This window comes from Pongo pygmaeus, chromosome 19 (genome assembly GCF_028885625.2).
Source record: "Pongo pygmaeus isolate AG05252 chromosome 19, NHGRI_mPonPyg2-v2.0_pri, whole genome shotgun sequence".
Classification (NCBI taxonomy): domain Eukaryota; kingdom Metazoa; phylum Chordata; class Mammalia; order Primates; family Hominidae; genus Pongo; species Pongo pygmaeus.
This window is the reverse complement of record NC_072392.2, coordinates 99,404,368-99,423,171: the sequence shown is the minus strand read 5'-3', so window position 1 is coordinate 99,423,171 and position 18,804 is coordinate 99,404,368. Positions and strand designations below refer to the sequence as shown.

At 64.3% G+C, this 18,804-nt stretch overlaps 2 protein-coding genes across 10 annotated transcripts in view; one reads left to right on the top strand and one right to left on the bottom strand.

The window, feature by feature from the left end:
* Nucleotides 1-5,875, top strand: part of AATK (apoptosis associated tyrosine kinase) — a 42,589-nt gene extending 36,714 nt beyond the window's left edge. For 5 of the 6 annotated variants that reach the window (XM_054458574.2, XM_063656322.1, XM_063656321.1 and 2 more), the window contains 4 exons: nucleotides 3-2,619; nucleotides 2,737-2,884; nucleotides 3,207-3,491; nucleotides 4,726-5,874. In XM_054458574.2, the coding sequence (XP_054314549.2) occupies nucleotides 3-2,619; nucleotides 2,737-2,884; nucleotides 3,207-3,491; nucleotides 4,726-4,766 (3,091 nt within the window). In that variant the 3' untranslated portion in view covers nucleotides 4,767-5,874. Of the gene's footprint in view, nucleotides 1-2; nucleotides 2,620-2,736; nucleotides 2,885-3,206; nucleotides 3,492-4,725 lie in introns of all 6 variants that reach the window. The other variant, XM_054458577.2, reaches the window with a different exon arrangement.
* Nucleotides 5,876-6,932: 1,057 nt separating this feature from the next.
* Nucleotides 6,933-18,804, bottom strand: part of BAIAP2 (BAR/IMD domain containing adaptor protein 2) — a 79,716-nt gene continuing 67,844 nt past the window's right edge. The window contains exons 10-15 of one of the 4 annotated variants that reach the window (XM_054458582.2): nucleotides 18,330-18,531; nucleotides 17,055-17,123; nucleotides 16,313-16,475; nucleotides 14,712-14,746; nucleotides 12,312-12,357; nucleotides 7,254-7,392 (exon numbers count right to left, since the gene is read on the bottom strand). In XM_054458582.2, coding sequence (XP_054314557.1) covers nucleotides 12,330-12,357; nucleotides 14,712-14,746; nucleotides 16,313-16,475; nucleotides 17,055-17,123; nucleotides 18,330-18,531 — 497 coding nt within the window. In that variant the 3' untranslated portion in view covers nucleotides 7,254-7,392; nucleotides 12,312-12,329. Of the gene's footprint in view, nucleotides 7,393-12,311; nucleotides 12,358-12,726; nucleotides 14,255-14,711; nucleotides 14,747-16,312; nucleotides 16,476-17,054; nucleotides 17,124-18,329; nucleotides 18,532-18,804 lie in introns of those variants that run through there. The other 3 variants (XM_054458579.2, XM_054458580.2, XM_054458578.2) reach the window with 3 other exon arrangements.

Here is an 18,804-nt window from a genome sequence, read left to right as displayed (position 1 = left end):
AGGTACGAGGTGATGCAGTTCTGCTGGCTGCAGCCGGAGCAGCGGCCCACAGCCGAGGAGGTGCACCTGCTGCTGTCCTACCTGTGTGCCAAGGGCGCCACCGAAGCTGAAGAGGAGTTTGAACGGCGCTGGCGCTCTCTGCGGCCCGGCGGGGGCGGCGTGGGGCCCGGCCCCGGTGCGGTGGGGCCCATGCTGGGCGGCGTGGTGGAGTTTGCCGCTGCCTCGTCCTTTCCGCTGCTGGAGCAGTTCGCGGGCGACGGCTTCCACGCGGACGGCGACGACGTGCTGACGGTGACGGAGACCAGCCGAGGCCTCAACTTTGAGTACAAGTGGGAGGCGGGCCGCGGCGCGGAGGCCTTCCCGGCCACGCTGAGCCCGGGCCGCACCGCACGCCTGCAGGAGCTGTGCGCCCCCGACGGCGCGCCCCCGGGCGTGGTTCCGGTGCTCAGCGCGCACAGCCCATCGCTGGGCAGCGAGTACTTCATCCGCCTAGAGGAGGCCGCGCCTGCCGCCGGCCACGACCCTGACTGCGCCGGCTGCGCCCCCAGTCCACCTGCCACTGCGGACCAGGACGACGACTCTGACGGCAGCACCGCCGCCTCGCTGGCCATGGAGCCGCTCCTGGGCCACGGGCCACCCGTCGACGTCCCCTGGGGCCGCGGCGACCACTACCCCCGCAGAAGCTTGGCGCGGGACCCGCTCTGCCCCTCGCCCTCGCTCTCGCCCGGGCCCCTGAGGCTGGCGGAGGGAGAAGCGGAGGATGCAGACTGGGGCGTGGCTGCCTTCTGTCCGCCCTTTTTCGAGGACCCACTGGGCACGTCCCCTTTGGGGAGCTCAGGGGCGCCGCCGCTGCCGCTGACCGGCGAGGATGAGCTGGAGGAGGTGGGAGCGCGGAGGGCCGCCCAGCGCGGACACTGGCGCTCCAACGTGTCAGCCAACAACAACAGCGGCAGCCGCTGTCCAGAGTCCTGGGACCCCAGTTCTGCGGGCTGCCACGCTGAGGGCTGCCCCAGTCCAAAGCAGACCCCACGGGCCTCCCCCGAGCCGGGGTACCCCGGAGAGCCTCTGCTTGGGCTCCAGGCACCCTCTGCCCAGGAGCCAGGCTGCTGCCCTGGCCTCCCTCATCCATGCCCTGCCCAGGGCCTGGCACCTGCTCCCTGCCTGGTCACACCCTCCTGGACAGAGACAGCCGGTAGTGGGGGTGACCACCCACAGGCAGAGCCCAAGCTTGCCACGGAGGCTGAGGGCACTGCCGGACCCTGCCTGCCCCTTCCTTCTGTCCCCTCCCCATCCCAGGAGGGAGCCCCACTTCCCTCGGAGGAGGCCAGTGCCCCTGACACCCCTGACGCCCTGCCTGACTCGCCTACGCCTGCTACTGGTGGCGAGGTGTCTGCCACCAAGCTGGCTTCTGCCCTGAATGGCAGCAGCAGCTCCCCCGAGGTGGAGGCACCCAGTAGTGAGGACGAGGACACGGCTGAGGCCACCTCAGGCATCTTCACCGACACATCCAGCGACGGCCTGCAGGCTGAGAGGCCGGATGTGGTGCCAGCCTTCCGCTCTCTGCAGAAGCAGGTGGGAACCCCCGACTCCGTGGACTCTCTGGACATCCCGTCCTCAGCCAGTGATGGTGGCTATGAGGTCTTCAGCCCATCGGCCGCCGGCCCCTCTGGAGGGCAGCCCCGAGCGCTGGACAGTGGCTATGACACGGAGAACTATGAGTCCCCCGAGTTTGTGCTCAAGGAGGCGCAGGAAGGGTGTGAGCCCCAGGCCTTTGCGGAGCTGGCCTCAGAGGTCGAGGGCACCGGGCCCGAGACGCGGCTCTCCACCTCCCCCAGTGGCCTCAACGAGAAGAATCCCTACCGAGACTCTGCCTACTTCTCAGACCTGGAGGCTGAGGCCGAGCCCACCTCAGGCCCAGAGAAGAAGTGCGGTGGGGACCAAGCCCCCGGGCCAGGGCTGGACCTACCGAGCACTGGGCAGCCGTCTGAGCAGGCCTCCCTCAGGCCTGGGGTTTCCGGGGAGGCACAAGGCTCTGGCCCCGGGGAGGTGCTGCCCCCACTGCTGCGGCTTGAAGGGTCCTCCCCAGAGCCCAGCACCTGCCCTTCGGGCCTGGGCCCAGAGCCTCCGGAGCCCCAAGGCCCAGCCGAGGTGCCGCCTGGGCCCAGCCCCAGCTGCTCCCAGTTTTTCCTGCTGACCCCGGTTCCGCTGAGATCAGAAGGCAACAGCTCTGAGTTCCAGGGGCCCCCAGGACTGTTGTCAGGGCCGGCCCCACAAAAGCGGATGGGGGGCCCAGGCACCCCCAGAGCCCCACTCCGCCTAGCTCTGCCAGGCCTCCCTGCGGCCTTGGAGGGCCGGCCGGAGGAGGAGGAGGAGGACAGTGAGGACAGCGACGAGTCTGACGAGGAGCTCCGCTGCTACAGCGTCCAGGAGCCTAGCGAGGACAGCGAAGAGGAGGCGCCGGCGGTGCCCGTGGTGGTGGCTGAGAGCCAGAGCGCGCGCAACCTGCGCAGCCTGCTCAAGATGCCCAGCCTGCTGTCCGAGGCCTTCTGCGAGGACCTGGAACGTAAGAAGAAGGCCGTGTCCTTCTTCGACGACGTCACCGTCTACCTCTTTGACCAGGTGGGCCGCTGCCACCTGGGGTCTGCCCGGGGCTGGGGGTCGCGCTCCCGCAGGAGAGGGTGGGAGCGGCCGCGGCTCCTGGCGGCCGAGCTACCTGGTGCTCTCTGATCCCTCCAGGAAAGCCCCACCCGGGAGCTCGGGGAGCCCTTCCCGGGGGCTAAGGAATCGCCCCCCACGTTCCTTACGGGGAGCCCCGGCTCTCCCAGCGCCCCCAACCGGCCGCAGCAGGCTGATGGCTCCCCCGATGGCTCCACAGCGGAAGAGGGTAAGCAGGGGCGGGGCCGGGCCCGTGACGTCACGGGAGGCAGGGCCGGATCCGTGCTGTGGGAGGCGGGGCCTAATGTGTGACATCATGGGAGGAGCACCTGGTCCTTGACGCGTGGGAGGTGGGCTTTGGCCCGTGTCGTCATGGGAGGCGGGGCTAGTACGAGATGTCACAGAAGGCGGGGCCTTGTCCGTGCTGCATGGGAGGTGGGGCCTGGGCCCGTGACATTATGGGAGGCGGGGCCAGGTCCACGACTGTGGGAGCGGGGCCGGGCCGGGGTCCCAGGCTGTGGGCGCGAGTGACGCCGCGACCTGGGTTGCAGGTGGTGGGTTCGCGTGGGATGACGACTTCCCGCCGATGCCGGCCAAGGCAGCCTTCGCCATGGCCCTAGACCCGGCCGCACCCGCCCCGGCTGCGCCCACGCCCACGCCCACGCCCACGCCCACGCCCACGCCCACGCCCACGCCCACGCCCACGCCCGCTCCCTTCTCGCGCTTCACGGTGTCGCCCGCGCCCACGTCCACGTCCACGTCCACGTCCACGTCCACGTCCACGTCCCGCTTCTCCATCACGCACGTGTCTGACTTGGACGCCGAGTCCATGAGAGGTGAGGCCCAGGAGGGGCTGTGGTGAAAGGGCACGCGCGAGGCAGGGCACGGAGCTCCGACGGTGGGGCCCCTCCGTCTAGGTCCTGGGCCGGGCCAGCCCCCCGCCCCCCGCCCCTTCCCGGCCCCCCGCCCCTTCCCGGCCCCCCGCCCCTTCCCGGCCCCCCGCCCCTTCCCGGCCCCCCGCCCCCCGCCCCTTCCCGGCCCCCCGCCCCTTCCCGGCCCCCCGCCCCCCGCCCCTTCCCGGCCCCCCGCCCCCCGCCCCTTCCCGGCCCCCCGCCCCCCGCCCCTTCCCGGCCCCCCGCCCCCCGCCCCTTCCCGGCCCCCCGCCCCCCGCCCCCCGCCCCTTCCCGGCCCCCCGCCCCTTCCCGGCCCCCCGCCCCTTCCCGGCCCCCCGCCCCTTCCCGGCCCCCCGCCCCTTCCCGGCCCCCCGGCCCCCGCCCCGCCCCGCCCCGCCCCTTCTCGGCCCCCGCCCCGCCGCCTTCCCGGCCCCCTTCCCGGCCCCCTTCCCGGCCCCCTTCCCGGCCCCCGCCTGGCCCCCAGGCCCGGCCCCCAGGCCCCTGTCTTCTCTCTGCACTCGGTTCTCCTCTGCCCGACCCTATCTCTCAGACCTGCGGCAGTCCCTCTCACCGGAACCTTCCCAGCCAGAAGGCCCTGTAGACCCAGGCCCCATGGTGCCCAGGTGGAGCCCTGCTGGGGGCCTGAGCCACCGTTCCTGGCCATGGCCCTCCACTGTCCGCCCCACCCCAGGCTGGGCTCATCTCTGCCAGGTATCCCTATCCCTACAGCCCCTGCCCACGTGCCTGACAAGTGCCCACCTCCTCGGAGAAGGCTCCCTGCCATCTTCCTCTTCCCTACCTGTCCTGGCCTGTGGCTGCAGCCTTGAGGGAAGAGCCTGTCAGCCTCACCCCTGGTGCAGGGTGCCCCGTGTGGCTGAACAAGCAGGCAGGTCACCAGGAGGCCACTGCATGACCTTGGCCATCCCCTTCCTGTTCAGGCCTCAGTTTCCTTATGTGTAAAACAGGACTCGGAGCTATTTGCTGAGCGCCATTGGCCTGGGTCCAGTGACAGGAGTGGGAGAAGTGGCTCCATCTCTCACCCAGACACAGTCAGATCTGCTGCAGGGAAGGGGCCCGGCCTGCATGTGGGCCAGGGATGGAGGCCAGGTGCGAGTTGCGGGGGAGACAGCCCTGGTGCCTCAGGACCCTGTGTTCACTTTGTTGTCCTGTTTGCCAGGACCTGAAGCAGGTGCCGGGGGTGACAGTAAAGAGGCTTGAAACCTGGGCAGCTCCTGCCCCTCAAGGCTGGCGTCACCGGAGCCCCTGCCAGGCAGCAGCGAGGATGGTGACCGAGAAGGTGGGGACCACGTCCTGGTGGCTGTTGGCAGCAGATTCAGGTGCCTCTGCCCCACGCGGTGTCCTGGAGAAGCCCGTGGGATGAGAGGCCCTGGACGGTAGATCGGCCATGCTCCGCTCCAGAGGCAGAATTCGTCTGGGCTTTTGGGTTTGCTGCTAGCCCCTGGGGACGCCTGGAGCCACCGTGGGTGTCTGTACACACATACACACGCAAAAGGGGCCAGTGCCCCTGGGCACGGCGGCCCCCATCCTCTACCCTGCCTGCCGCTGCTGGCTGCCTGGCCTCGGTGGCCCCACAGGCCCCATCCGGCGGCTCCTCCAGTGTGCCCAGGACACTTAAAACAGGACGAGGCATGGCCCCGAGACACTGGCAGGTTTGTGCACCTCTTCCCACCCCCTGTGCCCCCACCCTTGCCTGGTTCGTGGTGGCTCAGGGCACGGAGTGGCCCTGGGCGCCTGTGTCGGTCCTGTTTCCGCTGCCCTTATCTCAAAGTCCGTGGCTGTTTCCCCTTCACAGACTCAGACCCGTAAGCCCACCCTTCCCACAGAGAATAGGCTGCTCCCACCTGGGTCCCGCTGTGGCCATGGTGGGCGGCCAAAAAGATCAGGGGTGGAGGGGGCTTCCAGGCTGCACTCCTGCCTCCATGGGCCCCGTTCTAGAGGTGCCCTTGGCAGGACCGTGCAGGCAGCTCCCCTCTGCAGGGCACTATCTGGTCCTGTGCCCCAGCTGCCAAAGGAGAGTGGGGGCCATGCCCCGCAGTCAGTGTTGGGGGGCTCCTGCCTACAGGGAGAGGGGTGGTGGGGAAGGGGTGGAGCTGGGGGCAGGGCAGCACAGGGAATATTTTTGTAACTGTTGTGGTTGGAGCGAATGGAAGTTGGGTGATTTTAAGTTATTGTTGCCAAAGAGATGTAAAGTTTATTGTTGCTTCGCAGGGGGATTTGTTTTGTTTTGTTTGAGACTTAGAACGCTGGTGCAATGTTTTCTTGTTCCTTGTTTTTTAAGAGAAATGAAGCTAAGAAAACAAACCTTTGTGTGTTGTCTTCTGAGGTCTGCCGATAAAATCCTGGACAGGAGGGGCTGTGCCGTGGCTGGGGCAGGAACCCGATGCCAGCCCTTCCTGGGGCCAGGAGGAAGCTGCCCCTCTCCGCCCCACTGTCCTCGGCACACCCTGGTGGAGGGGTTGGTGTTCTGGCCCTACTGTGTCTGGGGGCGCAGGGGCAGATCCCTGCAGGTCTCTCTTCCTGCAGGCCGAGTTAGTTAGCCTGGTAGGGACGGGTGAAGAGAGTGGACCTGCAGGCCTCTCCAGGACAGCCTCCTCCCTTTCTGAGGGCAATGTCTGTCCCTGGGCCCGGGGTGGAAGGCGGAGGCAGGAGAGTTGAGCACAGCTGGGCTCCCCTGCACCCTCCGCTGGCCAGCTCTCAACTGCCCTCCTGGCCTGCCAACTCTACAGCTTCCTGTCCCCGGGGTGTGAGTGGCTGTAGGCGGGAGTGAGCTCTGCTGGAGACACCTCTCCAGGTAAGGGCTGTTGTCACCAGTGCAGCTCACCACATTGTGTTTCACCTAACAAACAGTATCGAAGAGCACAAATCTGCTAATGAAGTTTTAAAACCCCCAATTCCAGCAGAGCTCCCCAGTGACTGCAGGAGTCAGCAGAGGTGGGTGGGGGAGGTCCACCCAGGAGTCCTGGGGCAGAGCCCGGGAGCGGGGAAGCCCCCACCTGCCAGCGGGCACCCTGCTGGTGACCCCGCATAGCACCTGACGGCTGGCCTTTGGCCACAGGAGTGAGCTGGGAGGCCCTGGCAGCAAGGTTCTGGATGGGAGGTTGGGTAAGGAGGGCTGGGGCCTGCCCAGAGGCAGGAGGGGCCTGGGGAGGCCCTTATGACATTGCCAGTGGGAGTGAGGGGCCCAGGAGAGCCCCCACTGAGGGGCACGGGGAGGGACCAGGCCCCACACTCCACTCCAGGTGCAGCTGCCAGACCTGCAGGGAATTACGTGCTTATGGGAAGTTCATCTTCCAGCCAGGGTGCGGGCGCTCCCATCCCCGTGCTCCCCGCCTTCTGGCCCTGGGGCGGACAGATCACACCTGGTGCAGAAGGAGCCTGTTTGTTTATTAGGCAAGAGAAGCAGCAAGGCAGCCGGGCTCCCCTCCCAGCCACCAGCTGGCCAAATGTCCTCCCTTAACTCAGGGGCATCCAGGGCTCCATGGCCATGTAACCAGAGGTGTGTACCCTCAAGAGGCAGCCCCTCAGCCCTGGGCAGCGCAGCCATTGGGTCTCACCCTTCAGGGGCCTGCGCCCCACTCTGCCCGGCCCTGCCTAAAACAGCTGGGATCCAGTCCAGACCAGACTCAAGTGGGGCAAGGCCAGGCAGCCGAGGCCTGGATGTTCTCTAAACAGGAACGCACAAATGATGACAGAACAGGCTACATGGGGAGGGCGGGGGAAGCCGCCGGACCGGCAGCGCCGCAGATGTGGCCATCAGCTGAGGAGCGGGGCAGACCTGTCGTTGGTCACTGTCGGCTTCAGCTGGACGTGGGCAAAGGGATTCCTGAAAGAGAAAAACGTGGTTTTAATTTAGGGCAGAAACCATGGGTGAACTGTGCCAGCTGGGCTGGCCGATGCCCCAGGGATCCCCAGTGCTGGATGCCTACGGTCCGATCTCAGGGCACAGAGCTCACAGACAACAGAGGCTGCTTTGCAGGGCAGGGAGGGCCAGGAGCTGTCTGCAAGGCTGCCTGACCCCCAAGTCCACTACCCTCGGCTCACCCTACGTGCCCTAGACAAGGCAGGGTGCCCCCACCCCGATCCATCACCCTCCCAGCAGCGTGGGTGGGCAGGGCAGGGCGGGGTGGGGCGGGGCAGGCCAGCCGCAATCTCCTAGTGAGGGGCGGACATCACCACTGAGGCTGGGGACTCAAGACAGGCCTGAACCGGGCACACACCAGTTTGGTGGCTCCCCCACCAGGCCAGGCCCACACCCAGGGACAGAGTTTGGCAGGGCGCCCAGCCCAGCCCTGGCATGGGGGCATCCAGAGAAGGCAGGTTAGGCTCGCGGCTCCCACAGGGCTGCAGATGGACACCCATGGGCCCTGCAGAGCAGCTGGCCATCCCCTGGGCCAGACAGTGGTTCTGCTGCGGGCTCAGCCACCTGTCCCCCAAGGGGTACCATGCCCTCCCCCACATCCCCGGGGCCACAGCTGATGCACAAATACGACTCGAGACAAGAAGTTGAAATGGAACAAGATGAGCACGGATGAGAGGGACGCCTGGGCCTTTCTCTTTGGAGTCCCCACCCCCAGAGGGGACAGCACAGGACAGGATGGGGGATGTCAGGCAGCTCCAAGGGTGACAGCACAGATGGCAGGTGGACATGAAGACGCAGCAGGGACGGGACTGTGCTCTAGCAAAGCTGTGCTTGGACTCTGGAGCCATTACCTGGAGCGGAGTCACCTCTGGCACAGCTGGGTCCACAGGAGCCCGGGCAGCCGGGAGCAAACCCTGCGGACGGGCAGGCAGACTCCATCCAGCTACCCGGGAAGAGGCACAGGCAGCCGGAAGCAAACCCTGGGGTGGGCAGGCAGGGCTCCGTCCAGCTGCCCAGGAAGAGGCGCAGGACAGAGGCAGCTCCCTAAGCTTTCCTGAGGACTTTGTGTTTTCTAAGAACTTGAAACACTACAGACTGAGTTTTTAAGAGAATAAAGCATGTGGAAGAGACTGACGGAAGGCTCCCAGACTCCCAGATGGCGTCTAAGCATTGGCACCCTGCTGAAAGGATCTTTTGATCTACTCTCAACGTGTTGGAGCCTCAGGGTCTGCTGGATCCCCGGCTTTTTTCAGCTTTGATCTGTGCAGCTTTGCCCTTCATGGGGCCTGGGTAGGGGCTGCCTAGGGGCCCGCTGGTGAGGAGTTCACCTCCATCAGTGATGTCTGCCCATGCCCTATCTGCCTGCCAGGCTAGACCCACTCCTAGGGAAGGGCTCTGTGGTGGGAGCTCTGGGGAGAATAGAAATGGGGCTGGCTGGGCATGGTGGCTCCTGCCTGGAATTCCAGCACTCTTGAGAGGCCAAAGCAGGAGGAACCACTTGAGCCCTGGAGTTCAAGACCAGCCTGGGCAGCAAAATGGACCCGTCTCTACCAAAAAAAAAAAAAAAAAAAAAAAAAAAAAAAAAAATAGGCAGGTGCGGGAGAGTGGTGCATGCCTGTGGTCCCAGCTCCACGGGGGGGCTGAAGTGGGAGGATCGCTTGAACCCAGGAGGTCAAGGCAGTAGTGAGCTGTGTTCCCACCACTGCACTCCAGCCTGGGTGATAGAGTAAGACCCTGTCTCAAAAAAAAAAAAAAAAAATGTGGGTTCCCAGAGAAGGGTCCTAGATCTGGCCCAGACCACAGCTGAGGGCAGCGCAGCCACGTGGTTCTCACTCCTGCCCCAAATCACAGCTGATTCTCATCAGAAAGTCAGTGGCAAAGGCACATCGCTCACCTGGACCCCACGGGGAGCTGCAGGGGTAGGAAGCCCTCCACTGGTGCAGGCCTGTTCTCTAATCTGCATTTTTCTCTTCTTGTCTCCCAGAACAGTGGGACCAGGTGGAGGGAGCTAAACCATCCACACTGGGTGGCTCTGAGGACCCTGGGGCTGGGGCTGCAAATGCTGTGTCCAATCTCAGCCTGACGGGGGCAGGGGGGTCGGCGAGGATGGGGAGAGCGCAGGCCAGAGCCCAAGGCTGGCTGGGACAGCAGGCCCACGAGGAGGGGCTGGGCGTCCCTATTTCCCCCACCCCCCAGCCGTCTGGGAAAGACGCGCCCAGGAGGCCGGCGGGGAGCTCGCTGTGCTGAGAGTGGGGGCCTAACTGAGCCAATAGAATATGACAAAGTTTGAAGCCCAAAGCCACTGCAAGGTCACCACACGGAAGCCACAGACATTGGTCCCTGCCGGAGGACACGTGCCAGGCCCCACCTCCTGCAGGACATGACCCTGGGCAGCGATTGCCACGAACTAACCAATGACACCACCAGCACCTCTCCAGCTAGCAAAGTCACCAGACATGTCCAAGAGCGGAGGGCCTGCATCACGTGTGGGGGAGCTGTTGGGTGGGCAGGGTGCTGGCCTCAGAATGCAGAGGCCTGGGCTCTGTCTCCTCACAGAGAGCCGCCCCTCAGAGGCTCCTAAGCAAAGCCGCAGGGGTGACCGGTGGCTTTTGTAATTTTTAAATTGTATTATTATTTTGAGACAGGGTCTTGCTCTGTCTTCCAGGCTGAAATGCAGTGGTGCAATTGTAGCTCACTGCAACCTCCAACCTCTGGGCTCAAGCAATCCTCCCACCTCAGCCTCCTGAGAAGCTGGGACTACAGACGCGCGCCGCCACGCCTGGCTAATTTTTAACTTTTTTTGGTCAAGATGGGGGTCTCCCTACGTTGCCCAGGCTGATCTCGAACTCCTGGGCTCAAGAGATCCTCTCGCCTCAGCCTCCCAAAGTGCTGGGATTACAGGTGTGGGCCACGGTGCCCGGCCAACCGGCAGCTTCACCAACAACTTGAACATGAAGCAGGAAGATTCTGAGAAGAAACGGAGCCGTCATAAAGCGCGTTTCGACCAGTTGGGCGACTCCAGACCTGGAGCTGGGCGGACAGCACCTGTTCTCTGTCTTCTCCCGTCAGCTGTTTCTCCATGTCTTCGGAAGGTGGGCCCTTCTGGAATCGGGTCCAGCATGGGCGCTTGGGCCTCCGCTGACGAGTATGGACAGCGGCCAGGGTGCTCGCCCCTCCACTCTCATTCCAAGGCCCCCTTCCCAGGGCCCAAAGCTGGGACATGACAGGGTGGCAATGGGATTGGGGAGTCTCCTGACCAACTGCAAGTGGCTTTCGACACCCCCAATCCCAGCTGAGCTGTCAGCCCAGGCAGACTGCGTGGCCGGGAAGCTGGCCCCTGGCGCTGTGGAGTGGTGCTGGGGCTGAGCACCACCACCCCACTGGCACTGCCACCCGGGGTCTCTGCCCTCCACCAAGGGACGTGGTCCCTGACAGAGGCTGTGCCAGCCTCATCTTTGAGCCTTCACCCCTTCCAAGCCTCACCAGGCGAGGGCAGTTCAGCCCTCTCAGCTCAGAGGGACCTGGGGAAGTGGGGGGGTCTGGAGGCCTCCCAGAAACAGTGTCTCAGAAGGGAGGAAGATGGAGGCAGAAGGCAAGGTGGCGGCCAGGGCCAACCCAGAGCATCTCCATCCAGTCCCCAAACTTCAGGAGCATTTTTCTACAGAACCTTCCAGAATTCGTGCCGAATATCAACAACAGAAAGGCAATGAAAGAAGACAGATCCATGATCTGCCTGGGGCCTGGCAGCCTATGGGCCAGGATGCCTGCTGTGACCACCAGGAACACACAGGGACCAATGTCCTCTGTGAAGGATGCAGGGCCTATGGGCCAGGATGCCTGCTGTGACCACCAGGGACACACAGGGACCCATGTCCTTTGTGAAGGATGCAGGGCCTATGGGCCAGGATGCCTGCTGTGACCACCAGGGACACACAGGGACCCATGTCCTTTGTGAAGGATGCAGGCACTGGCTTTGCAGAGCCGCCCTCCTAGCAACTTGGGGATGGGAGGGTGGTGGGAAGCAGGACCCGCCCAGACACAGGTACAGGCGCGATTGGAAGGTGTGGGCAAGGGCCCCCTATGAGGGCAGAGGGCCTGCTCCTGGACAGCCTGGCACATCCCAAATATACACCAGGCACCAGGGAAGTGGCCTGCTCAACCCGCGAGAAAATGGGCTCAGACCCGGACTCCAGAGTCCCACTGGAATTGGAGCCATAGTGGCCCTGTGGTCCCCAGAGTGAGCGTCAGCTCAAACCTGGGCCCAGCAGCCCTCCAGGTCTGCAGATCCACACTTGGGTGGAGCCAGTATCTTGGGTCCACATTGTGGGGCTTGAGGGACAGAAGAGGCAAGGTCAGACTAACAGCACAGCCCGGTCCCCAGTGGGCCCAACACCTGGCTCCAGTGCCTATGGAGCTCCCCAGGGTTCTCCCCAGGACCCCGACTGCCAGTCCTCACGAGGCTGTCATCCTTACCAGCCCCAAAGGCACACACACCCGAAGGAGCCCAAGCTGGCGCTGCGAGTCAGGCGGGAAAGGCCCGGGCTGCAGCTGCTTGCCGGGGTCACCCTTTGACTATAATTGAAGTCCCCGGCAGGACAGGAGAGGACCACACAGAAGGTCAGGGCCAGAGCCATACCCAGCAGTGAGACGAGCCCCGGGCACAGCCAGCCAGAGTCCACAAGCTTCGGAGAAAGACACCGTGAACCCAAGGAGGGGACCCAGTAGAGAAGGCCCAGCACCCAGAGCAAGAGGTAGGCTCGGTGGACCCCTGGCTTCGCCATGCAGCCGGGCCCTCCCCACCCAGGCTGCGTGACTGAGGCCAGAGGGCCCGTGTAGAAGCACTGGAGAGGCCAGTGACCGCACAAGAACGCCAGGCAACTTACTAACTCTAGTCAGGCGGCTCAGAATCTGGCCACTTCCACATCGGCGCTGCAAGGAAACACAAGGCTCAGTTGGAGGCAGCATGGGGTCGGTCTGAGGACTCGGGGGTGCAGAGGAGGGGGGACCACGGGCGAGCTGCCAGGAGACCTAGAACCCTGGAGCACTCGGAGTCGGCACACAGCTGGGGCTCTGGCTCTCCCCGGACGGCGCCTCTGGAGCCTGGCTCAGCTGCAGACGGCCCCCCGCAGAGCCAGGGCAGAGTGAGTGACTGTCACTGGGGCCAGCATTGTGTGCAAGCCCAGGTTATCTAGCAGGCGACTAAGTGCCGAGAAAATACCTAGCAGAGGCGGGCACGAGGCGGGGCCCCCGCGGCAAAGACGCATGCCGGGAACCGGAAGGAGGTCCATACCCAACTCGTGCAATAAATAAAACTTTTATTCAAACAAGTAACTGCAGTACAGGGCACAATTCAGATTTTTTTAAAAAAGGAAAGGAAACAGGAAAAAAATATGTTCAGCACTTTACATCTTCATACAAGTGTTGCTGTTTTGTGTCTACATTCATCCATTGTGCATGGAATCCCCTGGATTTGAAATCTTTAGCGGAGCGGGAACGCCGGCGCGGAAGGGTCTCTACACAGGGCCCGGTCCGTCCTTGCGTTCTCGTTAATGTCAAGCGGTCCGCGTCTTGAGCTGCTTCCCACACAAACACTAACAAGCCACGTCCCAGGCCACGGGGAGGTGTGCGGGAGGCTTTTGCTAAACCACATCAGATAAAGGAGCGCCGCAGCTTCCCAGGGGCTCCCACCAGCGGGCAGGCTGAGCTGGGCTGTGCCCTGCACTCAATTCCCCAGAGTTCAGTGTGGGAAGAGACAATACCAGTAGCCATTGAGTCCACTGTGTTTGTTTCTAAAGTCACCAAGACACACAAAAAGACGAGAGCGTTTAGGAAGAACCGGGCAGGAACCACCTGTTTCCCCCAGGTGGAGGGCGTGGGTGCGGCGTGCCCAGAGCTGCCCTCCCCCGGCCGGGCCCGGCCCGCACACCCTGCCCGGAGCAGCCAGGTAGCCCGGGGCAGCCTCGATGCCCTCACAAGGCTGGTCAAAGGAATGTGGGGGTGGGGTGGTCTCTGAAGGTCTTTGGAATGTCCGTGGGCGGCCAGCTGGGCAGCGCCTGCCCCCGATGGGAGGCGAGGCCACCCTGCCGCGCTGCTCTACGTACACCTGGCCCGCAGCGTCCGGAGGGAGAAGCCCTCAGGTGCCCGGGCCCGGCCTCCCTCACAGGAGCGGCCGGCTTCCTCAGGAGGCCCCACGAGCTTGGCACGAGCCCCCCTTTCTCTGTGCAGCCCTCCACAGGGGCCGGGGCAGCCAGGGACCCCAGCACCTTCCCTATCCGGACAGAGGCCATCGCACCGGGGAAGTCGGATGCGAGATAACAGCGCACACCGGAGTCCATGCAGATCAGTTTTTGTTTTTCAGGAAAAAAAAAAGAGTCCTTTTTCCTGTTTTTCATCTTTTTTTTTTTTTTTTTTTTTAAGATTTTTCTTTTTCTTCAAACTTTAGACCTGGCTCACGGCGAGCCTTAGAAAAGCAGTGAGTGCCACAGACACTGCAGGGTGGGGCCGAAGGTGCCCCGCACGGCCCAGCAGGTCCTGCCTGGCAGTTTCTGCTCAAAAGGCTGGGACACACAGGGTGGGGCGCGTAAACACGGCGAGGGGGGCGTGGGGGGCGGATGGAGCAGCACCATGGACCCTGGGGGATCACAGAGTCTGGGGTCACCAACCAAAAGGCAAGGGGCAGGTGGAAAAGAAAAACAACCCAAGAACAAACCAGCGAGAGCTGAGGAGGAAAACGGACGAGACCAGGGGGAAGGCGCGGAAGCTCTTCAGAGCAGCGGCTGCCCGGGGTCAGCGTCCTCACACTGTGGACACCAGCGTGCCGCTGCCACTGTGAAACAAAGCACAGGACGGCTGCCCGGCTGCACGACGCTGCCCAGCCACAGGCGGCGGTCCGCCCGCACCGAGCAATGCCCCTTTCAGCAGCTCCCGTCGGCCTCCTGGCCCTCCAGGAAGGCCCAGGACAAGGGCGGAGCACAGGCTGGGGGCAGAGGAGGCCACAGCCCCAGCCATGGATGCCAGCCTCAGCCACCCTCCCCAACCTTGCCTGACAGGGATGGATGGGGCCGGCCAGATGCGATGAAAGAGGGGCAGGGCCCAGGGGGGTTCCCGTGTCACTCGGAGAGAGCAGGAGGCCCTAGGGGACGTCCCCGGCCGTGACGGGTGAAGGGCCAGGCTGGGCCCTAAAGGAAGAAGAGGTGGCCCCAGGTCCTAGGAGAGGGACCTGCCCCACCCGGCCTCTTCACACCCACCCACGGTCCCAAAGACAGGTCTGAAAGCCCCCTTACCTGCTCATGGACCGGGCTCCATAGTCATCCAGGCCCTGGGGGCAGAGGCGGAAACACGTCAGGCCGGGTGACGGGGCCTGTGGTTACCCCCACCCAGTGCCTGGACACACCCACAAATGGTGATCCTGCCTGGACAGGGTTCAAACCGTGTTCCTTTGGAAGGCTCCCCATCTCCTGGCCACAGCACTCAGAGACCTGCCTGGAGCCCTGGTCCCAGTGGTAAAGTAATGACTGCCCAAATTAATGGGGATACCTCCTCCAGCCAGCGGCTACCTGAATTTGTGTGCTTGTTGCACACTCCCAAACACATGCAAGACCAGCCGCCTGAGACCCCTCCACCCGCCCCCAGGGAGCCGAGGCCCCCGCAGGGCACCTGCAGCACCTCACCCATGCCTGGGCCGGCCCCTGAGACCCCTCTGCCTGCTCGTGGGACCCAGGGCCAGACCCCAGCTGCAGTTTCCTGGAAACTTGTCACATGTACCATCCCAGCCCCTGGGAGGGTGACGCTGCCTGGGAGGGTGACCCAGGTGTGGCGCTGGGGCTGGCTGCGCCCTTTATCTGCCAGCATGGTCTGGTCTGGCCCGGAGCCTAGGGCAGGTGCAGACCCTTCCTTAGCTCTCCCAGCACTCAGCCCACCCCAGAGGCTGACCTGTGGAACACCCACGGCCCAGAGCCCAAACCTCTCCAGGTCGCCTCCTGCGGCCTCAGCTCAGGCTGTCAATCTGGGGGCTCCTCACTTGTGGATCAATAGCTGAGTAGTCACCCAGGCTACCTGTTATCTTGGAAAAAGGTGGGTTCTCTTCTTCTCTCTGCCCCCTGCCTGAGGCCCAGCCCTGCAGACCGGCCCTGGGAACAAAGCTGCTAGCCCAGCCAACATCCCACAAACTGGACCTCCGGCTGAGGAGCCCCAGACAGACAGGGGTCTCCAACCCTCCAACCCCAGGAGCCTCCCTGGACGGAGCGGGCTGGGACCCGGCAAGTTGCGATGCACACTCACACCCTGCCCCAGCCTAGATACCAGGACCGCCATGATCCTGGGCTTCCGAAGACCCACACCAAGGCCTAGGACCCAGGCCCTGATCCTCCACCTCTGGCCTCCCAGCACCAGATGGTCCAAATCCAGGGTCACACTGACTGGAAGCGTCCAGCCACATGCCAGGGCTGAGCAGCAAGCACTCCCATCTCATGGATGTGGCTGAGGGAGCCCCGTGGTTCTCACGGAAGAGATCCTGACCCCCTGGCTCTCCCAAAAGGCGGCGGTGTCCAGGCCCACCCCTAGGCCAGCCACTTCCCAGCCCAGACGCTGCCCCCTTGGGCAGAGCAGTGAGCTGCCCGTGGCTGGCTGAGGGCACCATGAGGGACAGGCTGACCCCAGCCCCAGCGTGCCGACACAGGGAGCCTGCTGGGGCGAGGCGGGCAGCCTGAGGCCGAAGCAGGCGTGTGTACACATTCCCAAATCATGGAGCCTTCACCCCAGGCCTGTCCAAAGAGACCCAGACCCCAGGCACCTGGCCCCTCAGCGGAGGCTCCGACGTGGGACTGCAGGCTGAGCCCACTATTCCACCTGCAGGCCCCTCCCAGCCCCGGCCCCGCCCACTGACCTGGGAGAAGGCGGGCACGGCCACGCTGTAGGGCCTCTGCTTGAAGCCGCTGGCCGTCTGGGCAGGGAAGGCCCGGGAGGCGGCGCCGTAATCTGGGGGCGGGATGGCCAGGTCGTCCTTGTCCAGGAGGTTGCCCGTGCTGCTGCTCTTCCCTTGCTGCAAGCTGTAGGCGCAGGGACTCAGAGGCGGCCCAGCAGGCCGGATGCCCCCAACACCCCACAACCCTGTGGCTCCCTGGACTGCCCACCCTCACCTACCCCACGCCACACGCGGGGAGGCTGCTCTCAGGCCAAGGCCGCAGCCCTGGGGACCATGGGCCGGGCCAGTCTGGTCTCCCTCCCTCCTTCTGGCCATGAAGCTGAGCCGGGAGGACTCCAGAGAAGCTGGGCTGCCACAGCAGCCATGTACCCCACTTTCAACTGCGATTCTCTGAAGGCTGGGAGAAACTGGAGGACCTGGGACAGCCAGGTCCTTGCACACCTGGCCCCCAGGAGCTGCCCCCATAGCACCTGCTGCCTGCACTGGTGTCCCCAGGGCTCTCGGGCCCCACTGCACAGGGCACCACCATGCCTCCACCCTGAAGGCCTCAAGCGTCCAGCTCTCAGGGCCACTGGGGATGGCCCTGCAGTAGCAGACAAGGAACCAGAAGCCCAGCCGAGCAATCCAAGCCCAGGGACCTGGTGTCATCACAGCCCCTCTCCCGAGCTGGGGATCTTACACTCCCGTTGGGCCCAGCGCTCACCTCATGTGCAGCCTGTCACTGCCATCGCTGTCCAAGACCCGGGTGTAGGAGAAGGGAAACCAGCCCCGCCTGGAAGAGAAGCCCCAGGTAAGAGCCACGCTCAGCCCAGAGGCTCCCCATCCCCCACCGACCACCATCCAAGCACAAGTCCCTCTAGCTCCCCAGCATGGCTGCGTGGCTGTCTCTGGAGGAACAGAGACAGTGCTCCAGGGAGACCAAGACCGCAGCCTGCTCCCACTGTGTGCTCAGCCTCGAGGGCAAGGTGGCCCCGGCTGTCCTCAACCTGGTGGGAGCTGCCGGCCTCACCAGACCCAACTGCAAGGCCCCAGAGCCCGGGCAGAGCAGTTGCTCCCGCTTCGCAGCCCCAGTGCCACGCTAAGCCACGGATGGCACCAAGATTGGAGTGGCCACTGGAAGAAAGATGGAGCAGCCTCCTGGGAGACCCCCTGCCCTGGGCCCCCTCCCCAGAGTGGTGGCTGCAAGGCCAAGCTTAGGAAGGCACAAATGTCAGGGCCTTTTCCCATCTTGCCAAGAGACACACCCGCACAAACACAGCCCTGAGAACGCAGCCCCCAGGTCCAGCGAGGGTGGCACCCTGGCCCAGCCTCTCTGCAACAGCATTCGGTAAACTGAGGAGGTGTGGCCCATCTGACTCCATAGGTGACTTCTAGAACTCCAAACTGAAAAGCCCCTCTGGCACGTAGAAGAGCTGAAAGCCACAGAAAGCCTGCGGTCTCAGGATGGCCAAGCCCTGCCCTGCACCTGCGAACTGCGGGAAACTGACGCCCACCACAGGGCTTCGGCTGGACGTGCTGAGTGCGTACACGTGTGGGACGCCACACCCTGTGCCAATCTGAGTGGCACAGGGAGGCGATGGAGCAAGGAGGTCACTAGACCCTGTGGTGAAAGACCCCAGCCATGGCGGGGGAGACCCGAGCCGTTGGGGGGAGACCCCTGCCGTTGCGGGGAGACCCCTGCCGTTGGGGGAAGACCCTTGCCATTGGGGGAGATCCCTGCCGTGGGGGGAGACCCCTCCTGTAGGGAAGACCCCTGCAGGGAGGTGGTTGGGGCGAAGACACCTGCCGGGGACAAGACGCCTGTTGGTGGCGAAGACCCCAGGTCACGCTTGCTCTCACTGCCCAGGTCTTCTATGGCGAGGACCCGCAACCTGCACAGCCACTCTAAACACAAGGTCCCAGTGCATCTGAGTGTCGCTGCCCCACACACTTGCTGAAGGCAGCGGCTGCCTGGAGCCCGCTCCCGAGAGACACTCACATCTTGGTCTTCTCACTCTCTCCGTAGTGCCAGCCATCGCGGGCCTCAGGCACCAGCAGGGTAATGAGGTCACCCTCCTTGAAGCTCAGGAGAGTGCTGTTGTCCCCAGCAGCGTGGGAGAAGATGGCCTTCACCCGCATGCGGCCGTTGCGCTCCAGACCGGCTGCCATGGAGCTCGAGCGAGGCAGAGTCTTATTCTCGGCTGCTGGGACAAGGGACAGGTAAGGGGACTGTCCCCGGCTGACGGGGCAGCAAAGCCCAGGGAGCCTGGTTGAGGTGCTGAGGGCACAGCCGCCTGTGCCCCAGGTGGGCACGTGGGCTGGCTAAGCTTTCTGGAGCAGAAGCTACCTGCTCCCAAGTGGCTGCTGCCTGCATGAGCCTAACCCTGTACCCCACTCACGCCCCACTGAGCACCAGAGGCTTGACAAGAGGGAGCTGGATGCTGGACAGGCACACAGGTATGTACCACATGCAT